Source organism: Lissotriton helveticus, chromosome 10, assembly GCF_964261635.1.
Source record: "Lissotriton helveticus chromosome 10, aLisHel1.1, whole genome shotgun sequence".
NCBI classification, from domain to species: Eukaryota; Metazoa; Chordata; class Amphibia; order Caudata; family Salamandridae; genus Lissotriton; species Lissotriton helveticus.
Window position 1 is genome coordinate 1,128,973,499 of NC_136071.1, and position 22,535 is coordinate 1,128,996,033.

The 22,535-nt window shown below is 44.6% G+C and overlaps 1 protein-coding gene across 4 annotated transcripts in view; it reads right to left on the minus strand.

Moving 5' to 3' along the window:
• The window catches only part of CNOT10 (CCR4-NOT transcription complex subunit 10), a 517,759-nt gene extending 504,245 nt beyond the window's left edge, over positions 1-13,514 (minus strand). Inside the window, exon 1 of one of the 4 annotated variants that reach the window (XM_078663928.1) lies at positions 12,605-13,514. In XM_078663928.1, coding sequence (XP_078520054.1) covers positions 12,605-12,626 — 22 coding nt within the window. In that variant the 5' untranslated portion in view covers positions 12,627-13,514. The remainder of the gene's footprint in view (positions 1-12,604) is intronic. The other 3 variants (XM_078663926.1, XM_078663927.1, XM_078663929.1) reach the window with 3 other exon arrangements.
• Positions 13,515-22,535: the final 9,021 nt, after the last annotated feature.

A 22,535-nucleotide genomic window follows, 5' to 3' on the forward strand; every position in this document is an offset into this window, starting at 1 on the left:
AGATGATGTTTAACCAGAATACGAAACCCATTCTCAGAGAGCAAGGCCAAAGTACAAGCAAGGCCGTGTCTCCTGCAGTTGAACTTTTTAAATTTAAGGTCCAACCTGCAGTGCTATACGGTTCGGAAATTTGGGGCCCAGGGTCCAAAGATACCTTCAGGGTCCTGGATAATAACTTTTTGAGAAGTCTGGTCAGGGTCCCAAGAAGTACTCCTTTGGTCCCACTTCAGCTTGATCTAAATTTTCGTAGAACGGACCATCATATCACTCTACGTCCCTTATTGTTGTGGATCAGGCTGTGGCGTGTACCCGAGCTGCAAGTATACAAGGATGGGCTAATTGAAATCATGGAGCTTGACAGCTTCAAGGTGATACCCTGGTTTAAACATGTCAAATTTTGGCTTGTCCTATTAGGCCTGTCGCATTACTGGGAACATCCTGATTCACTTCCACCACACTCAAAAACTATGGTTAAAAAGCGTTTCTGGTCGTACATTACGGATATGATCAAAAATGCTTCTACTGGTGGGACACTTCTAACAAGGTTTCTTACCTTTAAAGAAGATCCATTCTTCGAGCCCTTTTTGGATGAAATAGAACCACCTTTAGCAAAGACCTTATTCCTAAAATTTAGATATGGAAATCTCCAAATTGGTTCTACATTGGTTCGTTAGCATGGTGGTGCAAACTTGGAGAACCATGTAGAAGATGAATTGGCGGAAGCGCGATACCAGCTTAGAGACCGAAGCACGAACTAACAGAATACGCGAGTCCTAACGACAGAGCCACACTATCCTTTTCCCTGACGAAGAGGCGGTAAGCCTCGAAATGCATTGGATGGCTTTAAAAGGACAGTGTTGATATGTTTAAACATATAAAGAGAAACCGCACAAATGTCTAAAAAATGATGAACAATTTTGTGTAAAAACGCAAATCAAGAAACTTTTGCTGAATAAAAGCATAATTGAAACGTTGAAAACAAGTTTGGAACCTCTTTTTCTGGAAGAGGAATTAAGGTGTGCAACACAGGATGGGACAGTGATCCACTGATCCCACTACCCATTTGTTTACAGTGTACGCCGTGGGATACGCGACGATACTGTGTTTGCACCCAGAACCACAAATACACAGCTGTACTACATTTGCTGTGCGTCGTGTCAATTTTCCTTTGGAAGATGAATTATGTACCATATGTGGATGTAATCAAAAAGAAAATGAATCACATATCCTCTTTTTCTGCCCAGTATACGAACAGGCAAGGAGAAGATGGATTAAACCAATATGTTCTCAATTAGGTGTAAGATCATGCTCTCAGGCCTTAAGGATTCTTTTGTCTAATACTAGCCAACCCATTGTATTTAGTGTAAGTAGATTCTTACATAGTATATTTTTCCTAAGAAGAAAGTTGGGTTTTAAGCTGTAAACTGTTGATATGTCAAATTTGTTGTCATTTTTAATTGAGGGACATTTAATGTAATTCTACTCCTGTCGCCCACAACTGTTCTCACCAAGATTGAATAGCCATTATGAATGTTTTAAACATTTTGACTTTTAAATTTTAGAATCGACATGAAAATTGAATGAATTCATATAGTATGTTGTGCATTTTTAAAGAAATGTTTTATTGTGTTAATGTATGTGTTCTTTTATGGTGTTCATGCCGAAATAAAGATTGAAATGAATGAATGAATGAATAAAAGTAAGCACCATCATAAGTTGCTCTCATGCTCTTAGTGATTTACTGATGCTAAAAAGACTGAATACCTAGAGCAGAAAGAGTGGAATGGCCCTCCAGGTAAAGTAGTTAGGTATTCTTTGTTCAGAGCAAGTAAAGATACAGAGAAGAAAGCCAGCTGGAACTTAAATAACAGTAAGCAGATTACGCGTCAACAATATTCCTCCAAAATCGTCATGTTTACTGGATAGTTAGCGGTCCCTTTGTTGAAAAAGACCACAACACAAGGATCAACAAATACCTGAGCTGTAGCAAGGATGACCATGGTTCCACTTTTAGAAAGTAAAAAGAACAGAAAGAAGAGTCTGTGGTAGAGGTCATACATCGACGCACCCAATTTAGAAATTACAACTAGGAGCACAATGAGTAAGGTGGACAAGCAACTGAATAGAGGTCCAGGGCACTGTGGCAATAGAAGCAGTGAAAATGAACATGAACATGAGAAAAAGTACTAGCACGAGACAACTTAAAAGGAGAAAACACTGGAGATTCAAAAGTTACCTACAGGTGTAAAATCAATGCTGAACTTGTTCAAGTAACATATTCGAACATACAAATAAATTTAGCAAAATGAACTGTAAAAGGAATCATTCACTCCGATCTAAAAAAAGATAAATGTTTTGAATAAACTTGGGAATAAAAGAGGGTGAAGTGAAACTTCCAAAGATGCATATATGGGAATAAGCATAACTACTGGGTCATCCACTACACGGGGATAATTTGGCATCTCACGAATGGGACAAAATCAGCAGCAGGTGAGACTAAACATCAATAAAGTTTGGATTAGCTGTCAGTAGTAGAAAGGAAGTACTGAAACCAAGATTTCTGGACAGGAACTATCCGAATCGGCCTTATAAAACAAATAATGAAGCCTAGTTGAATACTCTGGAACTCAACCGATAAAAAACAGTGGTAGATTCTCAACTGCTGGCTCTTTGACGTGGAAATGTATTTCCTTCAGTCTAAGAGCCTGCTCAAACCTGCCTCCCTGTCTCTGTGGGTCCAAAGATTGACTCTCAGTTCTTCACGATATCACTGTGCCACAGACATACTCAACATTGCAGTCAAAGGAAAATACAAATATCTTCCTTAGCAACAGAATTTCTAGTCATGGCAAGCATTTTCACCTTGATTGAACATACTCTTTTTGGGCATGTTCTCCATAACGTTTGAACATCTTTCTAAATACCAAACACATGGCTTCTAATTTCCTTCTTCTTGTGCTTAGAAACAATATATCTTCTCTCCAAATAATTGTGCTATGGGATGGGTTCGAACTACATAGGACATTGATGTAAATGTGCATGCATTTATGCTGTCTTTCCTTAGAGAAAATAGTTGAAAAATGGTGTCCATGTTGAATTCGTCTACCTAGACGTCAAATAATCAAGTCCCCTTGAATCAAACATTCAAACTGTTTTAATTTCAAGAACATTTTATCAGACATTTTTTTTAAACTCAGATGACATCCACTCCTCCTAGGTGCAAGATAACCTCACAGCCCTCTAGTCGAAAATGCACCAACGCCACACCTGACTTTGTGCGGAAGAATAAACTCATTGATCGGATTGGCCTGCATTATTAAGTCCTTCAAACAATACACACACTATATTATGGGTCTTGTTATGCTAATAAACTACACCCTAAACACTTTTTCAACGCTGTACACTTCTGGCGTCAGCACTTTATTGATCCCAAACAAATCATTAAACATCGACAGTCTCGGTGTTGCCTCAGACTTGGCACTGAGACAGCCAGGAGTTTGCTGAATATGCACCAATGATAAATTAATCATCTTGTCATTTAAGCTGTGCTATATAGACTGTCATGCGGATACTTGCCTCGACTATATATTTAGCCGTCATCATAGACACCTGCTACACATGGTATAAACCAATCAAGGCTAAGATGAACTAGGCTATTTCTATTCGGATTCCGTCCAATTTCGGTCATTTACGAGCAACCCCGGGTTTTACTCTATCTCTGCCTACCTATTAAACCATGTGATGGACAAGTCACTTTTGTTGTGCATGTGCAGATGACATGCAGTTCTAGCGAAGATCACCGGCTTCAGGCATGTCTCAGCAGTAACCACAAGGCTGAATTGCCTTAAACACTCAAGGGCATTAAGTTCAAAACCACAGAAGTCAAAACGGATGTAGCTGCATTGGACTAGTGAGACTGGATGACATCTCAACATCTCCCTCCCTCTTCATCACCTATTTCCTATTTCAGACCAGCTGAAAACTTGGATAAGTTCTTCGACAACAACTCAAGAATGAATCAGAACTTCAGAAAGCGTACCCAGCTTTGTTCACCCACCAAAGCAGTGTTTTTTCAGCTCAAACAACCCTCACACAAATAGCAAGGAATCTGCACATCTTTATCATTTGAACTTTGGACAATATAATAATTACGCCAATGCAACAACGGAATTAGTACTTGAATTTACTGCCAGCTTAATGCTGTTGGCTGCCCAATTGCTGGTCCAAAATCGAGAACCTCCCACCCCCCAACTTCAACCTAAAAAAAATATTTCAATGGCGCTATAAGAGCCAGTCATGTAAAATCTATAGTTCTCATTTACGCAAACCGGACGCATACAGTAGAAGAGTTTTATAACCTGCCAATCAACATCTGCCCTGCATTCCCCGCATGGAAATCATAGGGAAAGGTAACCTACCACTACCCATGCAACCATTTCTTCAGGAAAGCTTTTTAAAACCTCATGGTTTAGTCAATAGTGTGCTTGTTACAAATCACATAGGACCAGTAAATAATAACCAACTGATAAAATGGGGCCCAGTGCAGTTAATGGTATGGCTGCCACAGTGCAATCTATGAAAAAAATATACAGGTAGATGGTACCTGAAAAGGTAGCACTACTATTATAGTAGTGTACGCATTCTCAAATATTGAGGATGCTTATTCATCCAACACAAATAGGTACAGCAGATAAATGGAGAGTACAAGGTCCAGTATAATTACCCTCAACCAAACCTACAAAGATCCAAGTAAGACAATCAAAGAACTACTGTGATAATGAAGAGGGAAGGGAAAGTCATCCTTATGGAAGAGGAAGCATCACACAAAATTGTGTCCAGCTTCTTCATCAGCAACCTCTCCCCACACAGGTAGGATGGTAGTACCATGGCGGTCTCGACCTCCTGTTGGACTCAGCACAGGAGGGAGTTCTAAGATAAAAGATACTGGATAAAGAAGGGATCCAGATCTGTGGGTTAAAAATAGCTTATGGTTTACAAGCAGATTGCCTTTTTGGTGGGAACTATATGCAAGGTTAAAAATAAGAGGGATGGTTATTGAGCGCAATGGCTCACACTGTACGCAATAGATAGGCAGACATGTTTCTGCCCACATTAGAAGCCTATACAGGTCTGGAGCATTCCTCAGGGCCCGGGATCCCCAAGTTACCTTCCAATTGCCATGATGCCTAGAGTTCAGTGAGGTAAGATGCAAAAAGAAAAATGTAAGGAAAACTAAAGAGTGCTCAGGTGAGTCCTACCTAAGGATCAACAAATTTGATAACAATAAACTTTAGGGGACACCGGCTTCCTGGTCAGAAAGCGGGACGATGTCCTTTGTAGTCACACACCTAGACGTTAGGTGAATCTGGCTTCCTGGTCCGAGAGTAGGACGATGTCCTTTGTAGTCACACATTCATTAAAAGAAACATCGTGCCAGAGCACCTAAATCAGGCCCCCCTTTAGTTTTACTTAAATTTTTCTTTTTGCATTTTACCCCACTAAACTCTAGGCATAGTGGCCTTTAGGAGATAACGTAGGGATCCCTGGCCCGGAAGAATGCCTGTATGGGCTTTTAATGTGGGCAGAAACATGTTGGCCTAACTATTAAGGATGGCGTGAACCATTGTCCTTAATAACGGCCCCTTTTATTTTTAACCTTACCTACAATTCCCTCCAATAATTGCAATCTGCTTGGGAATCATAAGGTATTTATAACCCACTGATATGGGTCCTCTCTTTATCCAGTGGCTTTGATCTAAGAACTCCCTTGTGTGTGGAGTCCAACAGGAGGTAGAGTCCGCCCTGGTGGTTCCACCCTACCAGGGTGGGGAGAGGTTGCTGATGATGAAGCATAACACAATTTTGTGTGCGAGGCTTCCTCTTCCATAGGAGGGCTTTCCCTTCCCTCTGCACTTCCACAGTAATTCTGTGACTGTCCTACTTGGGCACTCGTAGGTCTGGTTGAAGGTAGTTCTACTGAACCTTGTACTTTCCCTTTAGCTGTCATACCTATTTGTGTTGGGTGTCTTCAAGGAGTGGGTACGGTGGCTCACCGCCCGCTCTCCTTTATGGGTTAAGAAGAGATGCCTCTTTATCACAATAATGAAGCGATGGAGTCGCGTTGTATACAAAATAAAGATATTTATTTTTCAAGTGCAATATAAATGACCCACTGGTGCCAGAGAAACAGATGTCTAGCTCCAGCAGACTCCCAACAGCTTCTGATCAAGGCAACCAATCACAGCTCGGTCAGAGAGCTCCAAATTCAATCATAGGACTCCAAATGACATACAGAAAGTTCTACTAGGCTTTACAACAAGAAAACATTTCAAGGATAAACATACATAGAAAAGCACTATATTTAGAAAGATGTCATTTAAAAAGTGGATTTAACCCCTTCACTGCTGGGTGTTTTCCCCCCACTGTGCGGGGGGTGGGGGGGGGGGCGCGGCGCCGCTGTGCTTGCGACGAGCTCAGCTCGTCATGAGGCACAGTGGAGCTGCACTCATGAGGAGCTGAGCTCGTCACAGCCACACCCATTTTGGAAGGTTCAGCACAGCGGGGAAATTATCCCTGCGTGCGAACGTTCCAACGGCTGTGGCGAGCTCAGCTCGTCATGAGTGCAGCTGCACTGTGCCTCATGACGAGCTGAGCTCGTCACAAGCACTCAAGGGGTTAAAGAAAAATGAAGATATGGTTTTTTGAATAACATGAGAAAGAGTTATTCTCTTTATTCCAGGTACTACTGGCCTCGATAAAAAGAAGGTAACCAATAGAATCACCTTAGTGCTACACAAATCGTGTGAGTAAAATGAGTACAATTTCCATCTTGGTCCTGAAGAAAGCCTCATAGACCCGGCTGGGCGTTACGAGGTTGAAACATGTCGACCAACTCGGACCAATTTTGATGTATAGAGGATCTAGTAACACGATCCTAATCTATACCAAACCTTTTTTAACAATTCTTGTATCATATATTTTATTAAAACTCTTTTTGTTGATCCAAGGATTTTTTAGACTCACAAATCTATTTTTGGGAGCACTGTTTCTGGACACTGCTACATAGCCAGGGGTTACCTCCGGGCGGAGGTTGCATATAACTAAAAAAAAAAACTATGATGATGCACTCACGCTACGTATATTGGTGGAGAACCAAGATATACCACCACATCGCTTACGTGCGTGTATGAGGGGTTTTTAAGAAGGTCTCAAAAGACCCTGGTGCTGTAGTATCAAGTGATCCATTCTCCATTTGATTTTTGATTACCTAGCCTGGAAGCTGAGTGGATCCACAAATTCTACCTCCCTCCTTTTGATTTACGAAAGAGCAAAGAGAATAGGCCTGACTTGTGGACTGTGAAAAGCATATATTAAAGTTACTACGTCTTTAAGCGAGGATTGGCATTACAATGCGTTTAAGCTTATGGACATGTTTGGTCCCCAGGAATCTCTCAGATTACCAGAGAAGGCAAGAGATTTGGTGCCGACTAGCCCTTGTGGAGAATCATTGGGGTAGAAGATTTGCACTTTGAAAATTCTGGTTAGGAATGACTGTATATTGTTTTGCCAATCGTAATGTAATCATATTTGTAATTTTATGGTTAGATACCATGATCTCTAAACCTATGCGGAATACAGCAGGACTCAGTTCTTTACGGTGGTAAGCCAGTGATAAAGGTTATGGGCACGATTGGTTCACAGGAAACCTTATGTCCAATGCCACAGGTCTCATTTTTATTAGGAAAAGTTATGATAAACATAGTAGGCACAACTCTTTATTTTGATAATCATATTTTAAAGCCAATAAGCCTTTATATTGAATTGCTATTACATTTGCAAAAGCATGTAGACAGCTATTTTGTTTCATGGATTCTCAAAGATTCCTGCAGTAAAGCAAGGGCTTTAGTGATGGTTTATTCACTCGAACAAGATTTTCACTTGTAACTCCTTAGAGAAAGGGATTTCGTTTTGTCAACTGTAACTCTGTATATAACACACAAATACTAAACAAGCATTTGCAATGCAATAGGTCTCGCATTTCCACAAGTTTAAGTTATTGGCAATGCAAATGGCAATGCGTTTTATTTATGTTTCAAAAACGAAAGCATACATAAAAGGCATTGTCATTTACAATGCCAATAGCTCTAATTTGTTTTTGTTTTTTAACAAGAGAACAAAAAGAAAAGAAAAGTAACAAAAAGAACTCACTCTAAAACAGTCTTCGAATCTCTTAGGCACCTTAGTGCACTTTTTTTTTAAAGAAAAATTAATCTCATCAGAAATACCCTCCAAAATATTTTCACCCACAATATCTACTACCGGATCAGCAAGAAGAAGATCAGGAAAACTCCCACTGTAATGCACATCAGAAAACCTTCCACCGGAGCTTTCTCCTTCCACAAGTCTCCCTGCAGAACCATGTAGAGATACACACTTACCGCTATTTTCATCAAACCACACATCCTCATCCATAAACTTTTCCTGAACATAGACTCCTGCCTAGGTTTGAGAACAACAATATAACTTTTGTTCCACCATCCCTTATCTTTTAACAAGACAGCAGCATCAGAAACTCTCTCAACCTTGAAAGGTACTGAGAATTTATAAGAACCCTTGCGTTGTAGATAGAGTTTTATAACACACACCCAATCACCGACTTCAACAACTTTACTTTTAACTCTGACAAGATTCACAATATTTGCCATATTCACAAGAAGAAGCTATATTGTTCCTGGCTTTAGCAATGCAAGACTCTAAAGTGTCACCACTCACATCCTTTTTTCCCAAAAACAGGGGTCAACAATGTCCAGATTTGCCTGCCCCTCATTAAGAAATAAGAAGTAACTCCAGTACAAGTATGTGGAGTAATATGATAACTCCAAATCTTTTCCTTCAACAATTCAAAAACATCTAAATCACTTTCCAAAGCTGACTGAATCCCTTCTTTTATAAACCTATTCGCCCTCTCAACTTGACCATTTAACAAACTTTGATCCAACCAAAATATTGCAGCAGTCAGACCGGAATTAGCCTAAAACGCTTGAAAATTCAGCAGTGAGAAGCGATTTTCCCCTTCAATAAAGTTCTGTTAACACTGCCATTGCACTGTGCACAGCAGTTGAAAAAAGCAACCAAGTGTGATACCGCCCACCTTCAGCTAGCCCTCACAGCCGCCGAGCTTCCACTGTTTTAAAGATCGTGTGATGTAGATTCTGCAACCACTACTTTGCGAGAACATGCAGTGTTAGAAGTGGGCGGGATCGGAAGGGTACGGCGTGCCCCTACTTTTAAAAATTGTGTTAGTCCGTTCCCCTACTTCTTTGTTTTAAAAAAGCGTACCGGGACTGCAGGATTAGCCCTGCTTTTAAAGTACTTTATTTTTCAGCCTGTGTGGTGCACCGTGCACATCGAAGAAGGCCTCTGCAGTGCGCCTGACCTCCTCCTCTTCCCCTCTGTGTCTTGGGGCCTGCAAGGTGACACTGAATGGGCCATCAGTCTTAGCATTGGCGCGAAAACGGCTGCCTCTGATGGCCCTGCTTGCTGCTGTGAGCCCGTGATTCACACCTCATTGAGTGAGGACGATGCCTGCCTGCCTGCCTGCCCCCACTGTGACCATCAGAATACTTTGGTGGTGCCGCCCTTGACGCCACCTGGAAAGAAAAAAGGAGCTTCACTGAGGACTTTGTGGATTGCTGTAAATCTGCTTTCCAGACAGCCAGAACTGACCAAGCATTGAAAATGCAATAGATTTCACCTTTGATTAAGTTAAAGCCATTTGCTTTGCTAATGGTATTGTATAGCAAAGCAAATGGCTTTAACTTAATGAAAGGCAAGACCTATTGCATTTTTATTATTAATGCTTGTACGGTATTGTTTTTTACTGTGCTGCTCAGTGCTGACTACTTGTCTGCTGCATGCAAATAAATACAGCTAGTAATCCAGTAATTTACTTGCCACTAGTTTTTCATGTTAAATAGATAGTCTGTTTCTAGATTGATGATATTATGGTACACGCCCAGATGGCACACTGTTTCCAGTATCAGATTTCTTCATCAGTACCTCTATTTGGTAACGTTTGGAGGTCTGACTGACCTTTGACTATTTGAGTTTGTTCACTTTTGGCCCTACAGCACATGCTCATTGGCTTAGCTTGCAAATTGAATACGTTCTACTCTTTCCCTGCCAGTATAGAAACCAAGCTCATGGCTGTGCACAGTGAGTGACCCATCTATGTGCCATATCCCAGTAGCATTCTCTGGGACATATTAGCTTCACAAAAACAAAACTTTAATTGATCACAAAAGATACTGAGCCTTGCAGTTTCTCTGAGTGTAAAAGCATAGGCATGCACTGGCCATACACTTATCAGGGGAATCGGATAATACCTGTACTTGCGGTTTGTGTTTTTACAGAGTGGGACGTTAGAAGAAACCGAGGCCTCTGTACATAAATTATCTGTTTCACAAACATCAGAGATCGCACTGTACCATGCCGTGCTGTAGCACAGAGCAGGAGAGGTCTTACTTAACTCACCCCATGTTTTGGCAAAACTTACAATCATCATAAAATCTTTAGTTTGTCAATCAAAGCGACCGAAAAATTACAACCTACATTAAAAATGAGTATATACATACATATATATATATATATACATACATACATACATACATACATATATAGCACAGATTACAGGAAGATAAAAACATCATAAAATGAAAGATTAAGAACAGAATTAATATCCATCATCTACTAAAGTGACCTATTGCCTCTCGCACCTCACTGTAAATTGGCCAGCCAGTCCCCTGCAACCGGGTCCTTCCACCATCCATGAGGGACATGAATGCTGTATGATGCTTCTTTCTGCTTGTATAGAGGATATTTGTATGGGTCGTTTATGATACAGGTGCTCCCAGCCATGCTGGAATCCATTTAGTATTTGCTACGAGTGGTATCTAAGATGAAGTGATGGAGCGAAGTCAGACAGCAGATGTGAATACCAGGGCTCTTCTAGGGCAGTGCAGCGATCCTTTGTACTGGAACAAACTTGTGGGTGTGGAAGAGGAGACAGAGAAACCCTTGAAACTGGATTGTTAACTACATACCCTTCCCTGGCCTAATGTTTGCTGGAAAGGCCACTACCCACAGGTTATCAGAACTCTTGCTTACCCTCACCTTCCTGCTAATATCTTGTGATAAAGATCTTGGTTGAATCAGTCTGAGTGAAATAACCAAAGGGACAGAACTGGCAAGAACTACTCAACAGGGCTGACTGTTAAAACGCATAACTACTTCATAGTATAAAGATGGACCACAAACTTCCAACCGTTTTGCAATGTGCCAATGCACTTATAAGGCAGGGCCAGAGAATGTTCCCTGCAACAGTGTGAGACAGGATTTAGTGTGCCAGCGAGGCTCACTAAATAATGAAAGATAATAGTCCGATATCAGATTTCTATAAATCGGGACACTTGTATAGTGTGCTTCAGTGCTTAATTTGAGCAGGTTGTTTCCGGTGCTCGGAACCAGCACTTAATTGTCAACGCCGGCACTTGTGACAGTCTGCCACAAGGTGACGCCGACTGACTAATTTAAAGATGATCAAAACAACAGATGATTATTAAGTCACTATACACTAAAAATTACTATTTCCCCCACCCAGCCCATTCTTATAGCTTTGGGGGCATGGAATTGTCTAAATTGGTTTTTTTTGTAGAAGTTGTGTTGTTACCATCATTGGCAGCATGGGTGATTATATGATTCCAGGAAAAGAAGAGCTCCAAAACATATTATGTCTATTTGCCAATGGAGAGCAGAAATGGTTAGAAAAAAGGAGAAGTGTCAATGAAAGAAACTGCATGGCTCTGAGACAAATGTCTTATGATTCCACTTATAAGCGTATTTTGGAATATTCTGTGATTGGAAATATGTCCCACATTGTAAATGAATTAATTATAAACAATTTATATATTAAACCTCAAATAAACATGTTTATCGATTGTTTGAATTTAATAATGTTATAAGCTGTAACTGGTCAGTGAAATGCCAAACGTACTAAAAATTGGTATGTTTTGCTATTTCTAGCCACACCTCTGACTCCGCCCACTAATCCAATCCTGTTCTCCGCCCACAGTTCCCCTACTTTTTTTTCCCCACTTCGACCACTGAACATGACATCATAACCATGTCAAAAACATTAACAGGCTGAAATAAACTAGGAGTGAACAACTTTCGGAAGACCAAGTTGAAAAATACAGGTATTAACAACTCATTGAACTGGTGTAAAACCTTTTGAGTTATTGAAAACGAGAGAGCAATTTTCCAATATAAAGTTTGGCCACTTCACCAATCAATTGCAAATCACGTCATCACTTTGTGTATCGGTTTCCTTATCTGTCGAACAGCTGAAACATAAGCACTCAAATAACAGCACTCACTAAATAAACTGGTTATTCAGCGTTCCGTCTTCCAACTACTACTGATCAAGGAGATTACGTCAACCATCAGCTGAAAACATCCAACGTCAATTCAGAACATGACTTAAATTGAAATCATTAACCTAAAGGAGAAAAATGTTAATGTATCTTTGAAAAATACAAATATGTACCTCCTGCCTTGTCTGCAGCCATGGTGTTTTATTCGCCTCTTTATTGTTAAATACTATTTACAATCTGCGAAATATTAACTTGCTGGGCCTGCTATGCAGTTTCTGTTCGCGCAGATTTTTCCACCGCTTAGGTAAAGAGCCCTTTTCGTTCACACAGAAATCCTTGCTTCCTCAACTTCGAAGTTGAAAAGTTTCCGATAGCACCGATAGTTGCTTTCACTGCTGATGCTGGGCAAACTGGATCTCCTATATCCGTTGTAAGTGCTGTCCCAATTATCCACCTAATTGTGATATGCAATGTATCCTTTTAGGCAACAACGGTGTGTGCAAATGCGCCGTTTATCACTGCTTAAAACTCTTTCAATTGCGCGCCTTGGAGTAGGTGACCCTTTCAACAGGGTGCCAATATTTGTGTCCTGGCATGGGCTGATGCTTCTGTACAGTTCATGGCACACACATACTCAGCTGTGGGGTTGTGCTCCTTGTCTACGTTATGTGCCAACACATTCACCAGAGCAGCTCGAAGAAGGCGCAGTTTCTGTCGCTGATGGGTGACTGTCAAAGCAGTCACATCACATTTTCTCTGGCGTTTCAGGATACAGTCACTGGTGCAATCTCGTGCTGACGTCGTGTTTGACACAGATTAGGACGTTATAGGATACATGTACAGACAGACCCCGCTTCTCTCCGGCGTTCTCTCCTCCCCCTGGGCGGGCCCCTCAGTGCCCGAATATGTCAAGCTCTTGACGGGACTCCTCTTTCAAGCCTCAACGACTCTTATGGTTCACCGAACCCTCTGCGGTCCCGGGGCGCCCTCTCCTTCTCATAGACAGCCTAGGTGCTAAGATCGGAAGCTTCTTACTTCCGGTGGCGCGTCGGATATGGCGTCATTGCCTCCATGACCTGCGACACAAACCCGGAACGAGTCGAGAAAGTGAAGATAGAAGAAGGACACAATCAATTGTCCAACGCAATTTCTATGGCAACGGGCACGCAACATTACAATCTATTTGACAGAGCGAGGAAGTCTGACGTTGTAGGGAGTCACTCCGGCACAGGAAATAGGAGCAAGGAGACGATTTAGATCGGATACGTGTTTTATTGAGAGAAGGCAGGTCTAGCAGGTTCAGAAGTTCATAACAAGAATGCCACAACAACATTCTCTTCCCACTTCCCAACCTTCCACAGCATTTGAAAGAATACAACTCAGGTGAGCGCGAGGCAGCCACGAGCTATGACAGAAGATGACATGCCAGTGTCTGCCACGCACCAGAGCACCCGACCCACCTCCCCCACCCTTACAAAAAAAACCAAAGTTAATTCATGACAAAATCTTTAAATCTAACAGGAAGGCAATGATTTCGCGCAATCCTTGAGGAGGAATTGTTATCATCGATAGGACATGAAACATGGGTCCGCAAGTCAGGCACGCAACACCCATTGGCCTCAAAGGGCTTCAGCCCCCCGTCGTGTGTGGCAGCCCGAGATGAGACAGCTTTCCGGGCGCACACACAGCCCCACCGAGCACTTCACAGGTCTTTAAAGGATCATTTGCATGTTAATGAGGCCTTGCTGTTGTTTCACTGCTTCTAAGAGCCCCTGCAGCTCGATTCGATTTGATAACTTTATTGCGGTCATAGACCATAAAAGCACAGGTAAAATGTGTACATACACAAGATAAAATAGATAAATAATTAAAAGTACATGATTTAAAAATTATTAAACAGTAAGTTATCAAGGGAAAGGTAGCAAACATCACAGTTAATCACAATTCATTAAAGCGAGCCTTCTGTGCCACATACCATGTAAGAACCGTGAGACTGCAAACACAATGAGAGGGGAGGTGTCATATCTTTAAATTCTAGCAGCTTGTACACATTGCCTTAGGCCAAGACTTCTGCATAACGGTACCAGCCAGCATCTCTGTATTGTACTATAGGCTGGGCAGAAAAATAAGATGTGAACTGTATCCTCTTTAATATTGTTACAAACTGGGCAAGTTCCTTCCTTTCGTCCGTCCCATTTGCAAGTAAAAGCCCCGATAGGTAAGCATCCATGTCTTAATTGTATATAGAGTTTTCTTGCAAGGGGAGGCTGTATTAAGTCCAAAAACTCCTCCCTCTTGGGCACGAGTTTTACCTGCAAGAATTCTGTGGACAATCTGCCCAAGCTATACAGGAGACTTAGGTTGTGATGTCTCAGGGAAGCCAAAAGCTCTATTCTTTTCACCTCCGGGCAGCTCTCCTCCGGGGTCTCCCATAATTGGGGCATACCAATTTGATACACAAGGGTTTTAATGTGGGTTAGCCATGGAATGTTCATGTTCTTCAACTGCCCCCAAACTGCAGTGAATTCAGCCCCTGCAGCTCCACTCTGCCTATTGCTTAAGATTCAGCCCCCCCGAATTTTTTTCTTAGTCCCCCTCCCCCCGCAATGTGGCTCTTGTTGTGCCTCTGCCGCAAGTCATTGTGTTGCCCAACATCTAAAAACACATTGCTGTCAGAATCATCTTGACGGTTCATTATCTCTTTGAAAAGGTAAACTATTCAAATTCTGTACTTTTCCACCCTCAATTCTGACAGCATTCTTGAAGACCTGAATAACTCTTTTGGGAACTGACCAAACAGGGAGACCTTTGGCATCCCCTTCTATTTTTTTATATATATACTAAATCACCAATACCAATATCACATTTACTTACAGAACCCCATTTTTTTTCATGGTTTCATTTTTTATTTGTACGCTTCAACTCTTTCTCGAACTATCTTATAATCCACTTTTGAAAAATCGTTGCCTTCACCAAGATTCTTCTTCAACCACCAAGTAATAAGTTTAGTACTGGGCTTGCGTACTCTCAAAAGTTCAAAAGGACTAACTACAGTGACGGAATTAGGAGAGGTCCTATATGCTAATAACATGGATTGTAGGGCATTACGCAAATTCAAACCCACCTTAATTGAGAGTTAAATAGCCTCTTTCACAACACGGTTGAAGCGTTCAACTTGACCATTGGCCTCGGGATGGTAAACAGCAATTTTTCTATGAGTAATTACACATTTTTCTAAAAAAAACTCTCCATATCTTTACTAACAAATTGGGGCCATTGTCTGTGACGATCTCTTGAGGGATACCCTCTCTACAAAAAATGTAATCTAGAAACTCAATAAGATTTTGTGAAGTAACTTCTTTATCCATTTTTACTTCCGGCCATTTGGAGTAGTAATCAATGAGAACGATCCCAAAAGCCTCATGCTTGGGTAAAATACTAAATGGGCCAATAATGTCCAACCAAAGTTTCTGCCACAGACAAGAAGGAAAATCAATTGGGTTAGGTTCAGGGCGTAAAAGAACAGTTGACTAGTCACTAACTGAACACTTGGTGCACGAACGCACGAAGTGTCCAACATTCACATCAATGCCGGGCCACCAAAAGAACTCTCTGATGTGTCTTCTAGTAAAAGAAATCCATAAGTGTCCCTCATGGGCAATTTCAATAATGGTGTTTCTAAAGGAATGAGGAGGAATAACTTTATCACCTCTCATAACCAATCCCTTCTCAATGGCCCGTTCAGCATGTATCTTAACATAGCTCATCATACTGCCCAACAATTTCCTCTGTTCAAGCCAACCTTGTAAAATATAGTTCTTGACATTATTCAATTCTACATCTTTCTCCATTTCTAGATGCCAAACTTCCTCATTGTAAATTAAATTGTTCACCATGTACAAAATTGATGTTACAAACAGTGAATGCTACTTCACACTCTTCGTCGTGGATTTCATGCAAACAAACAATCCATGGAAACGGGTAATCTAGACATGCAATCAGCGTGTATGTTTGCCTTTCCTTGTACATATTCAATCTGGTATTGAAAATATTGCAACCTGTAAGCAAGGCGTGCGAGAAGTGCAGACATCGTTTGTCTTCCACCTGGGAACATCAAGAAAACAAGTGGTTGGGGGCATGGCTAGCAGCCGGAGGGAATGGTCGCTTGTTAACGCGACTCCCGGTCATCGCCCGATTATCCGACCCATAAATCTGCTACCTGGCTGGAGAAACCCCTGAAAACCGGGTGGTCCCCAGCGCAAACGTGTGGTGCACATCTGTGCTGCAGCGCTGTTCGGACAGAGGAGGCTGTGAGGGAGAAGGATCTCGCTGGAGGGCGACCCCGTTGCTGGCAAGATGGTGCCCGTTGTGGAGGCCCGGACTGATGGCGCATCGACCCCGAGACCTGAGGCGTGAGTTGACCCGTAGACGCAAGGCACACCCCTCCAGCACCCACCGGAGCGGGTTAGACATCCTCCGCGACTGCCGGAGACTCACCGCGTCGCTCAGAAGGCAGCACATCCAGCGCGGAGCGAGCCGCTGTTCCCCGCTCACACCCCGAAGAGACGACCACGCAACGTCCCGGCTTTGCGGCCCGGGTGGTCTGAAGGCCCCGACCCCGGATTTTCCTACCCCTGGCGCCGATCGTGGCCGGCTCCTGCCCAGACTCCCTGTCGGCCATCCGACGCACTGCCGGGGTTGAGGATTGGCCCCCTGCCCCTACGAAGTAGACGGACTCAGGGCAGGACCTGAGGTGCCTAGAGGTATTCAAGCTGCGTGTCACACCCACGTTGCAGACCCGGATGACAGATCCTGCTACTCCCGGCGAGACTAGAACCCCTCTGGTGCTTGGGAGATACCGGCCCTTATTTACAGCGCTACTGCTCCAGGGTTGGGAGGCATTATAGACCTTGGCTGGTGGAGACAGTGAGGCTTGGTCCATCCGTGGCTTTCCCTGTTTCCGTATTCGAGGAGATCTGGGACTGGACAACCCAAGCCCCTGATTGGTATACAGTCTTCTTGGCCACTGGACTCCCCGGGTCCTTCCTGTACTATAGGGGACTACCTATATCTGGCCGGGAGCCCACATCGCTGCCCCCAAGCGGACTCGGAGCGGCGGGGGCCAGCCTGTCAGCTGCTCTGCGCTCCCCTCCTGTGGTCCCCCCGTGGGAAGAACTAGTGACAATTAGCCACGACCAGAGGCGGAGTTGGTCCCCTAAATTGCGCGTTGACTTGTGTCCAGCCTACCTTTTTCAAGGGCGGGGACCATAGTTCCAAATGGCGTCCAACAAAGGGACTAAGCCGCCCACTCAGAGGCAACTCAACAAGCTCTCCTGGGACCCAAGGGGGGACGGTAAGGACACGACTTCATCTGGTGACCCCAAACCTGCGCCCCCCTCGCCAGGAGCGAAGTCTCTCACGCTGGAGGACGTCATGGAGGCGATAGCTGGGGTCCGGACCTCACTGGAAACCCGTATTGACTCGGTCAATATAGAGGTGACCCTACTGCGGGCTGACCTTCGAAAAATGGACACAAAGGTCAAGGATGTCGAAATCAAAACCGCGACCCTCATGGACGACACATCCACCCTCCAGCAGCAGGTCTCCCTACTCCAAAAACAACAGAAGCAAATGAGCGACCAGCTGGACGACTATGAAGGAAGGGCTAGACGGAACAACATCCTTATCCTAGGCGTTCCGGAATGGATGGAGGAGCCAGCGGGGGACCTCTTTGTTGAAGATCTAATCACTAAACACCTTCAGCCAAAACACCTCTCAAATTACTTTTCAATCGAGCGAGCCCACAGAGTCCCAGGAGGGAAGCCAAGGGCAGGCCCCCCCCCGCCCCATCATTGCGAGGGTCTTCAATTTCCGAGGTCGAGACACCATCCTCCAAACGGCTCGATCGGGGCCGCCTCTGCGCCTGGAAAACGCCCGTATCACGCTGTTTCCGGACTTCACGATGAAGGTGCAGGCCCGTAGACGCAGCTTCCTGGAGGTTAAGAGAGCCCTGCGCGATAAACATATAAAGTACTCCATGCTCTTTCCTGCGAAGTTGCGAGTGGAAATGGATGGTAAAGCGTGGTTCTTTTTATCGCCAGACGAGGTATGGGATTGGCTCAAGGGCTGGCACAGAGTTGAGAGGTCTCCGAGAACACGTAACCTTCCAGACGATCATTCACAGGGTGGCCAGATGCCGGAAAGCCAGGAACTTTTTACTGGGGCTGATAACGTAATGGAATGAACTGCCTTTGACATGCTGGGAATCGGGAATCTTTGGACGGCTTATTGCTAGCTCTGCTACGCTGAACTTACTTCCAAGGTTTTGTCGCCACTGTGGGCGACTAGACATGGCCTGATGTACAACATGGCTCCCGAGAGGCGCTTCCACAGGTCCAGTTCAGGCTGCACATGCTGACTGTAAAGTATCCTTTCTAATATGTGATGTTGCACCCAATTGGGTTTTGGCTTGTTCCATGTATTTCAATTACTACTATACTGCTATCGGGCGAGCGGTCTCAACGGCTCACCAGGTACCCCTGATATGGTTGGGAGGTCGACAGGCTCTCTGCCTAGTTGGGGTGTGGATAGTTTTAAATCCGCGGGCAGGGAAGCAGGGAGGGGGGTAGGGTTGGGGGGAGGGGGGCACTTATTGGTTTTGTTGTTGTTTTAATGTTCCTTTGTATTCTGCGCAGAGTCTTGTCCTGTCACACAGCACTGCTCCTTCAGGGTCCATTAACGATGAATAGGCCACCCTGGGTGTTGTTTGGCTCTGGGGATGAACTGAGTCCTTATTGTATCTTCAGCAGGGTTCTCCTTTGTCACACTTACCTACTCATTCAGAGTCCACTGACAGCGGGTTGGCCACCCTGGGCGGTACCTGGTCCCTGAGCGGTCCCCAATCCTCCTGATCTTGTGTTTCATTTGATCCGGGCGTTCCGACGGCCCGGGCAGCCTCTCTTCCACTTCTCCTTTCAAATATTCAGTCTGTTTCACTACCATGACGAAGTCCCTCACTAGAAATATCACGGTCCTGTCGTGGAATGTTAATGGGTTGGGGCACAAAATCAAGAGAAGTGTAGTCCTCCAATTTCTGCGGCGCCACTCCCCTGACATCATTCTGTTGCAGGAGACACACTTGGTCGGTAACACTTGTCAAGCTCTCCAGAGATGGGGTTATAAACTGTTGGTCCACGCGGGGTTCACCTCTGGATCCCGCGGCACTGGGATTCTGGTTAGGAAGAGCCTTGCCCTCACTCACCCAGGCCCTCGTCACCAGCCGACTGGACTACGGCAACGCCCTCTACGCCGGAACCACCGCCAAACTCCAGAAGAGACTCCAGCGGATCCAGAACGCCTCGGCGAGACTCATCCTCGACATCCCCCGTCGCAGCCACATCTCCGGACACCTGAGAGATCTGCACTGGCTCCCGGTCAACAAGAGAATCACCTTCCGGCTCCTCACCCACGCGCACAAAGCCCTACACGACCAAGGCCCGAGCTACCTCAACAACCGGATCAACTTCTACACTCCCAAGCGCCTCCTCAGATCAACCAACCACGCCCTCGCCGCCGTCCCCCGCATCCGAAGAGCGACAACAGGAGGAAGATCCTTCTCCTACCTGGCCGCCAAGACCTGGAACTCACTTCCGACCAATCTGCGCCTGACCCAAGACCACCTCTCCTTCAGGAAGAAGCTCAAGACCTGGCTGTTCGAGCAGTAGCGGCACCCCCCCCCCCTCCCAGCGCCTTGAGACCCTACGGGTGAGTAGTGCGCTCTACAAATGACCTGATTGATTGATTGATTGACTCACTCAAGGATTTGGGCTGACCCTTTGGGCCGCTTTGCTCTAGTTGAGGCCGCTTGGGATGGGCGTCCACTGAACATAATCTCTGCTTATTTTTGTCCTAAATGAAAAAGCACCGCTACAAGGGTGAGTCTCCTCCGATCATGGGAGATTAATAAGTCTTTCAAGTATCCTCTTATATAGACGCTGAGTCGTGATGTACAAAATTCAATGTTCTTTTAATGATCCACTTAGAGACAAGACACCAGCCAACGCGTTTCGTTCTGTCACCAGAACTTCTTCAGGGCGCAAACGATATTTCAAAGACGTGTTGTGTTCCAAAAAAAAGGTTTTTTCGATATTTTCCCATATATATGAATTTTCTGTATTCGGTTTTCCTTCTACGGTAAGCCCGGTGATCTGGGTACTCAAATAATTCCCAGATTTTGGATCTATATTTCTTGTAAGTGTATAGTAAGCAGGGCTTAACCTAATGCAATTGAAGTTCGTTCTACGTAGTCAGAAAATCCCACCTCCTATTCCTTGGGGAAAACCAAGTAGATATCTCCTTACGGCAGTTGCCTGTTCGGTCGATCTGGATATCACAAATTCGGCGTCTCGGTATCCTGACGGGATATCGTCTCCATTGGTGACAGAACGAAACGCGTTGGCTGGTGTCTTGTCTCTAAGTGGATCATTAAAAGAACATTGAATTTTGTACATCACGACTCAGCGTCTATATAAGAGGATACTTGAAAGACTTATTAATCTCCCATGATCGGAGGAGACTCACCCTTGTAGCGGTGCTTTTTCATTTAGGACAAAGATAGACTTTTTACCCAGGTTCGAGTAATGCTCTTGGGACAGGGAGCAAATGAAAAATGCACGCTGGCTTATTGAAAATTGAATAATTTGGTGATATTTGGATTGGTGCTTTGCTTTGCGCTGGAGTGGTCCACTGTCCGAACTATGTTGTAACAATAATCTCTGCTTATCTTCCACCGACATTGGTCCGTGACTCCCTTAGGGAGTTGGGAGTGCTATTGTTGGGCCTCCCCGCGAGCACGCTCCTCATTGGAGGGGATTTTAATGCCACAATGTGCGATGACCTAGACCGCAAACCCAAGCGCAGCTCCCACCGGTTGAACTCGGATTTATCTGACTTTGCGCATTCCATGGGACTGGAGGACATCTGGCGCTACCACTATCCAGATACGCCGTATTTTACACACTACTCCAATGCCCACAACAGTATGTCTCGCATTGATTATTTATTCTGTCCCATCGCAGATATTGGTTGCTTCGTCCGCCCGAAGGGGCTCCCACGGGGCATATCCGATCACTCACCTCTTTGTGGACTTAACCTACCATCGCCAATACACGCGAGGTCCCATTATCATTAACCCCTGGCTTATGCAGATTCCGGTTATCAAAGACACCCTAGCTGAGCGCACTGAATTTTATTTCGCTGAAAATGTCGGCTCTGTAGACTCGGCGGTCACGCTCTGGGAGGCGTACCTAGCAGTAGTGAAGGGCGAGACACTAGCACTTAAAATGGGATACTTGCGAAAGCATAGTGAGCAGATCCTTCAGGCTGAATCTGACCTCATCCACCTTGAAGCGTCCCATAACGCAGCCCCCCCGGATGACTCCGCTTGCCGTCTCCGTACCCAACAATTGGCCTACAAGGCATTGGCGCAGGAAAAGGCACAAGCGCGACTGCTTCACACGCATCATCGTGTATACGAATTTGGCGACAGCGCGGGCAAAATGCTCGCATGGCTGGAGCGACGGGAGCAGGGAGCCAGATGGGTGTCGTCCATAATTAAACCAGACGGGTCCACAGTGGTGGATCCGCAAGACATCGCGGAGGCTTTTGCCGACCATCTAGAGCGCGTTTACACTGCTGGAGCATGCTATGGACCGGAGGAGTCCAAGCAACTTCTGGATGAGATGCGCCTCCCTGTCATCTCAGACTCCGATAGAGAGGCCCTGGACGCCGACATCACAGCAGAGGAGCTCACCACAGCGCTTTTTGCCATTAACTCCGGCAAGGCTATGGGCCCCGATGGAGTCCCCATCGAATTCTTGAAGGGAATGGCCCCGGAAATTGTCCCCCATCTCCAAAATATGTTCACGGAAAGCCGTGACAACGGTATTCTCCCACTCGACCAAAGGCTGGCCTCCATTGCGGTCATCCTCAAGCCTAATAAATCACCTACCGATTGCGGCTCTTATAGACCGATTTCCCTAATTAGCGCGGGGGCAATGGTCCTGGCTAAACTTCTGGTGAACCGGCTCCTTCTGGTACTACCCT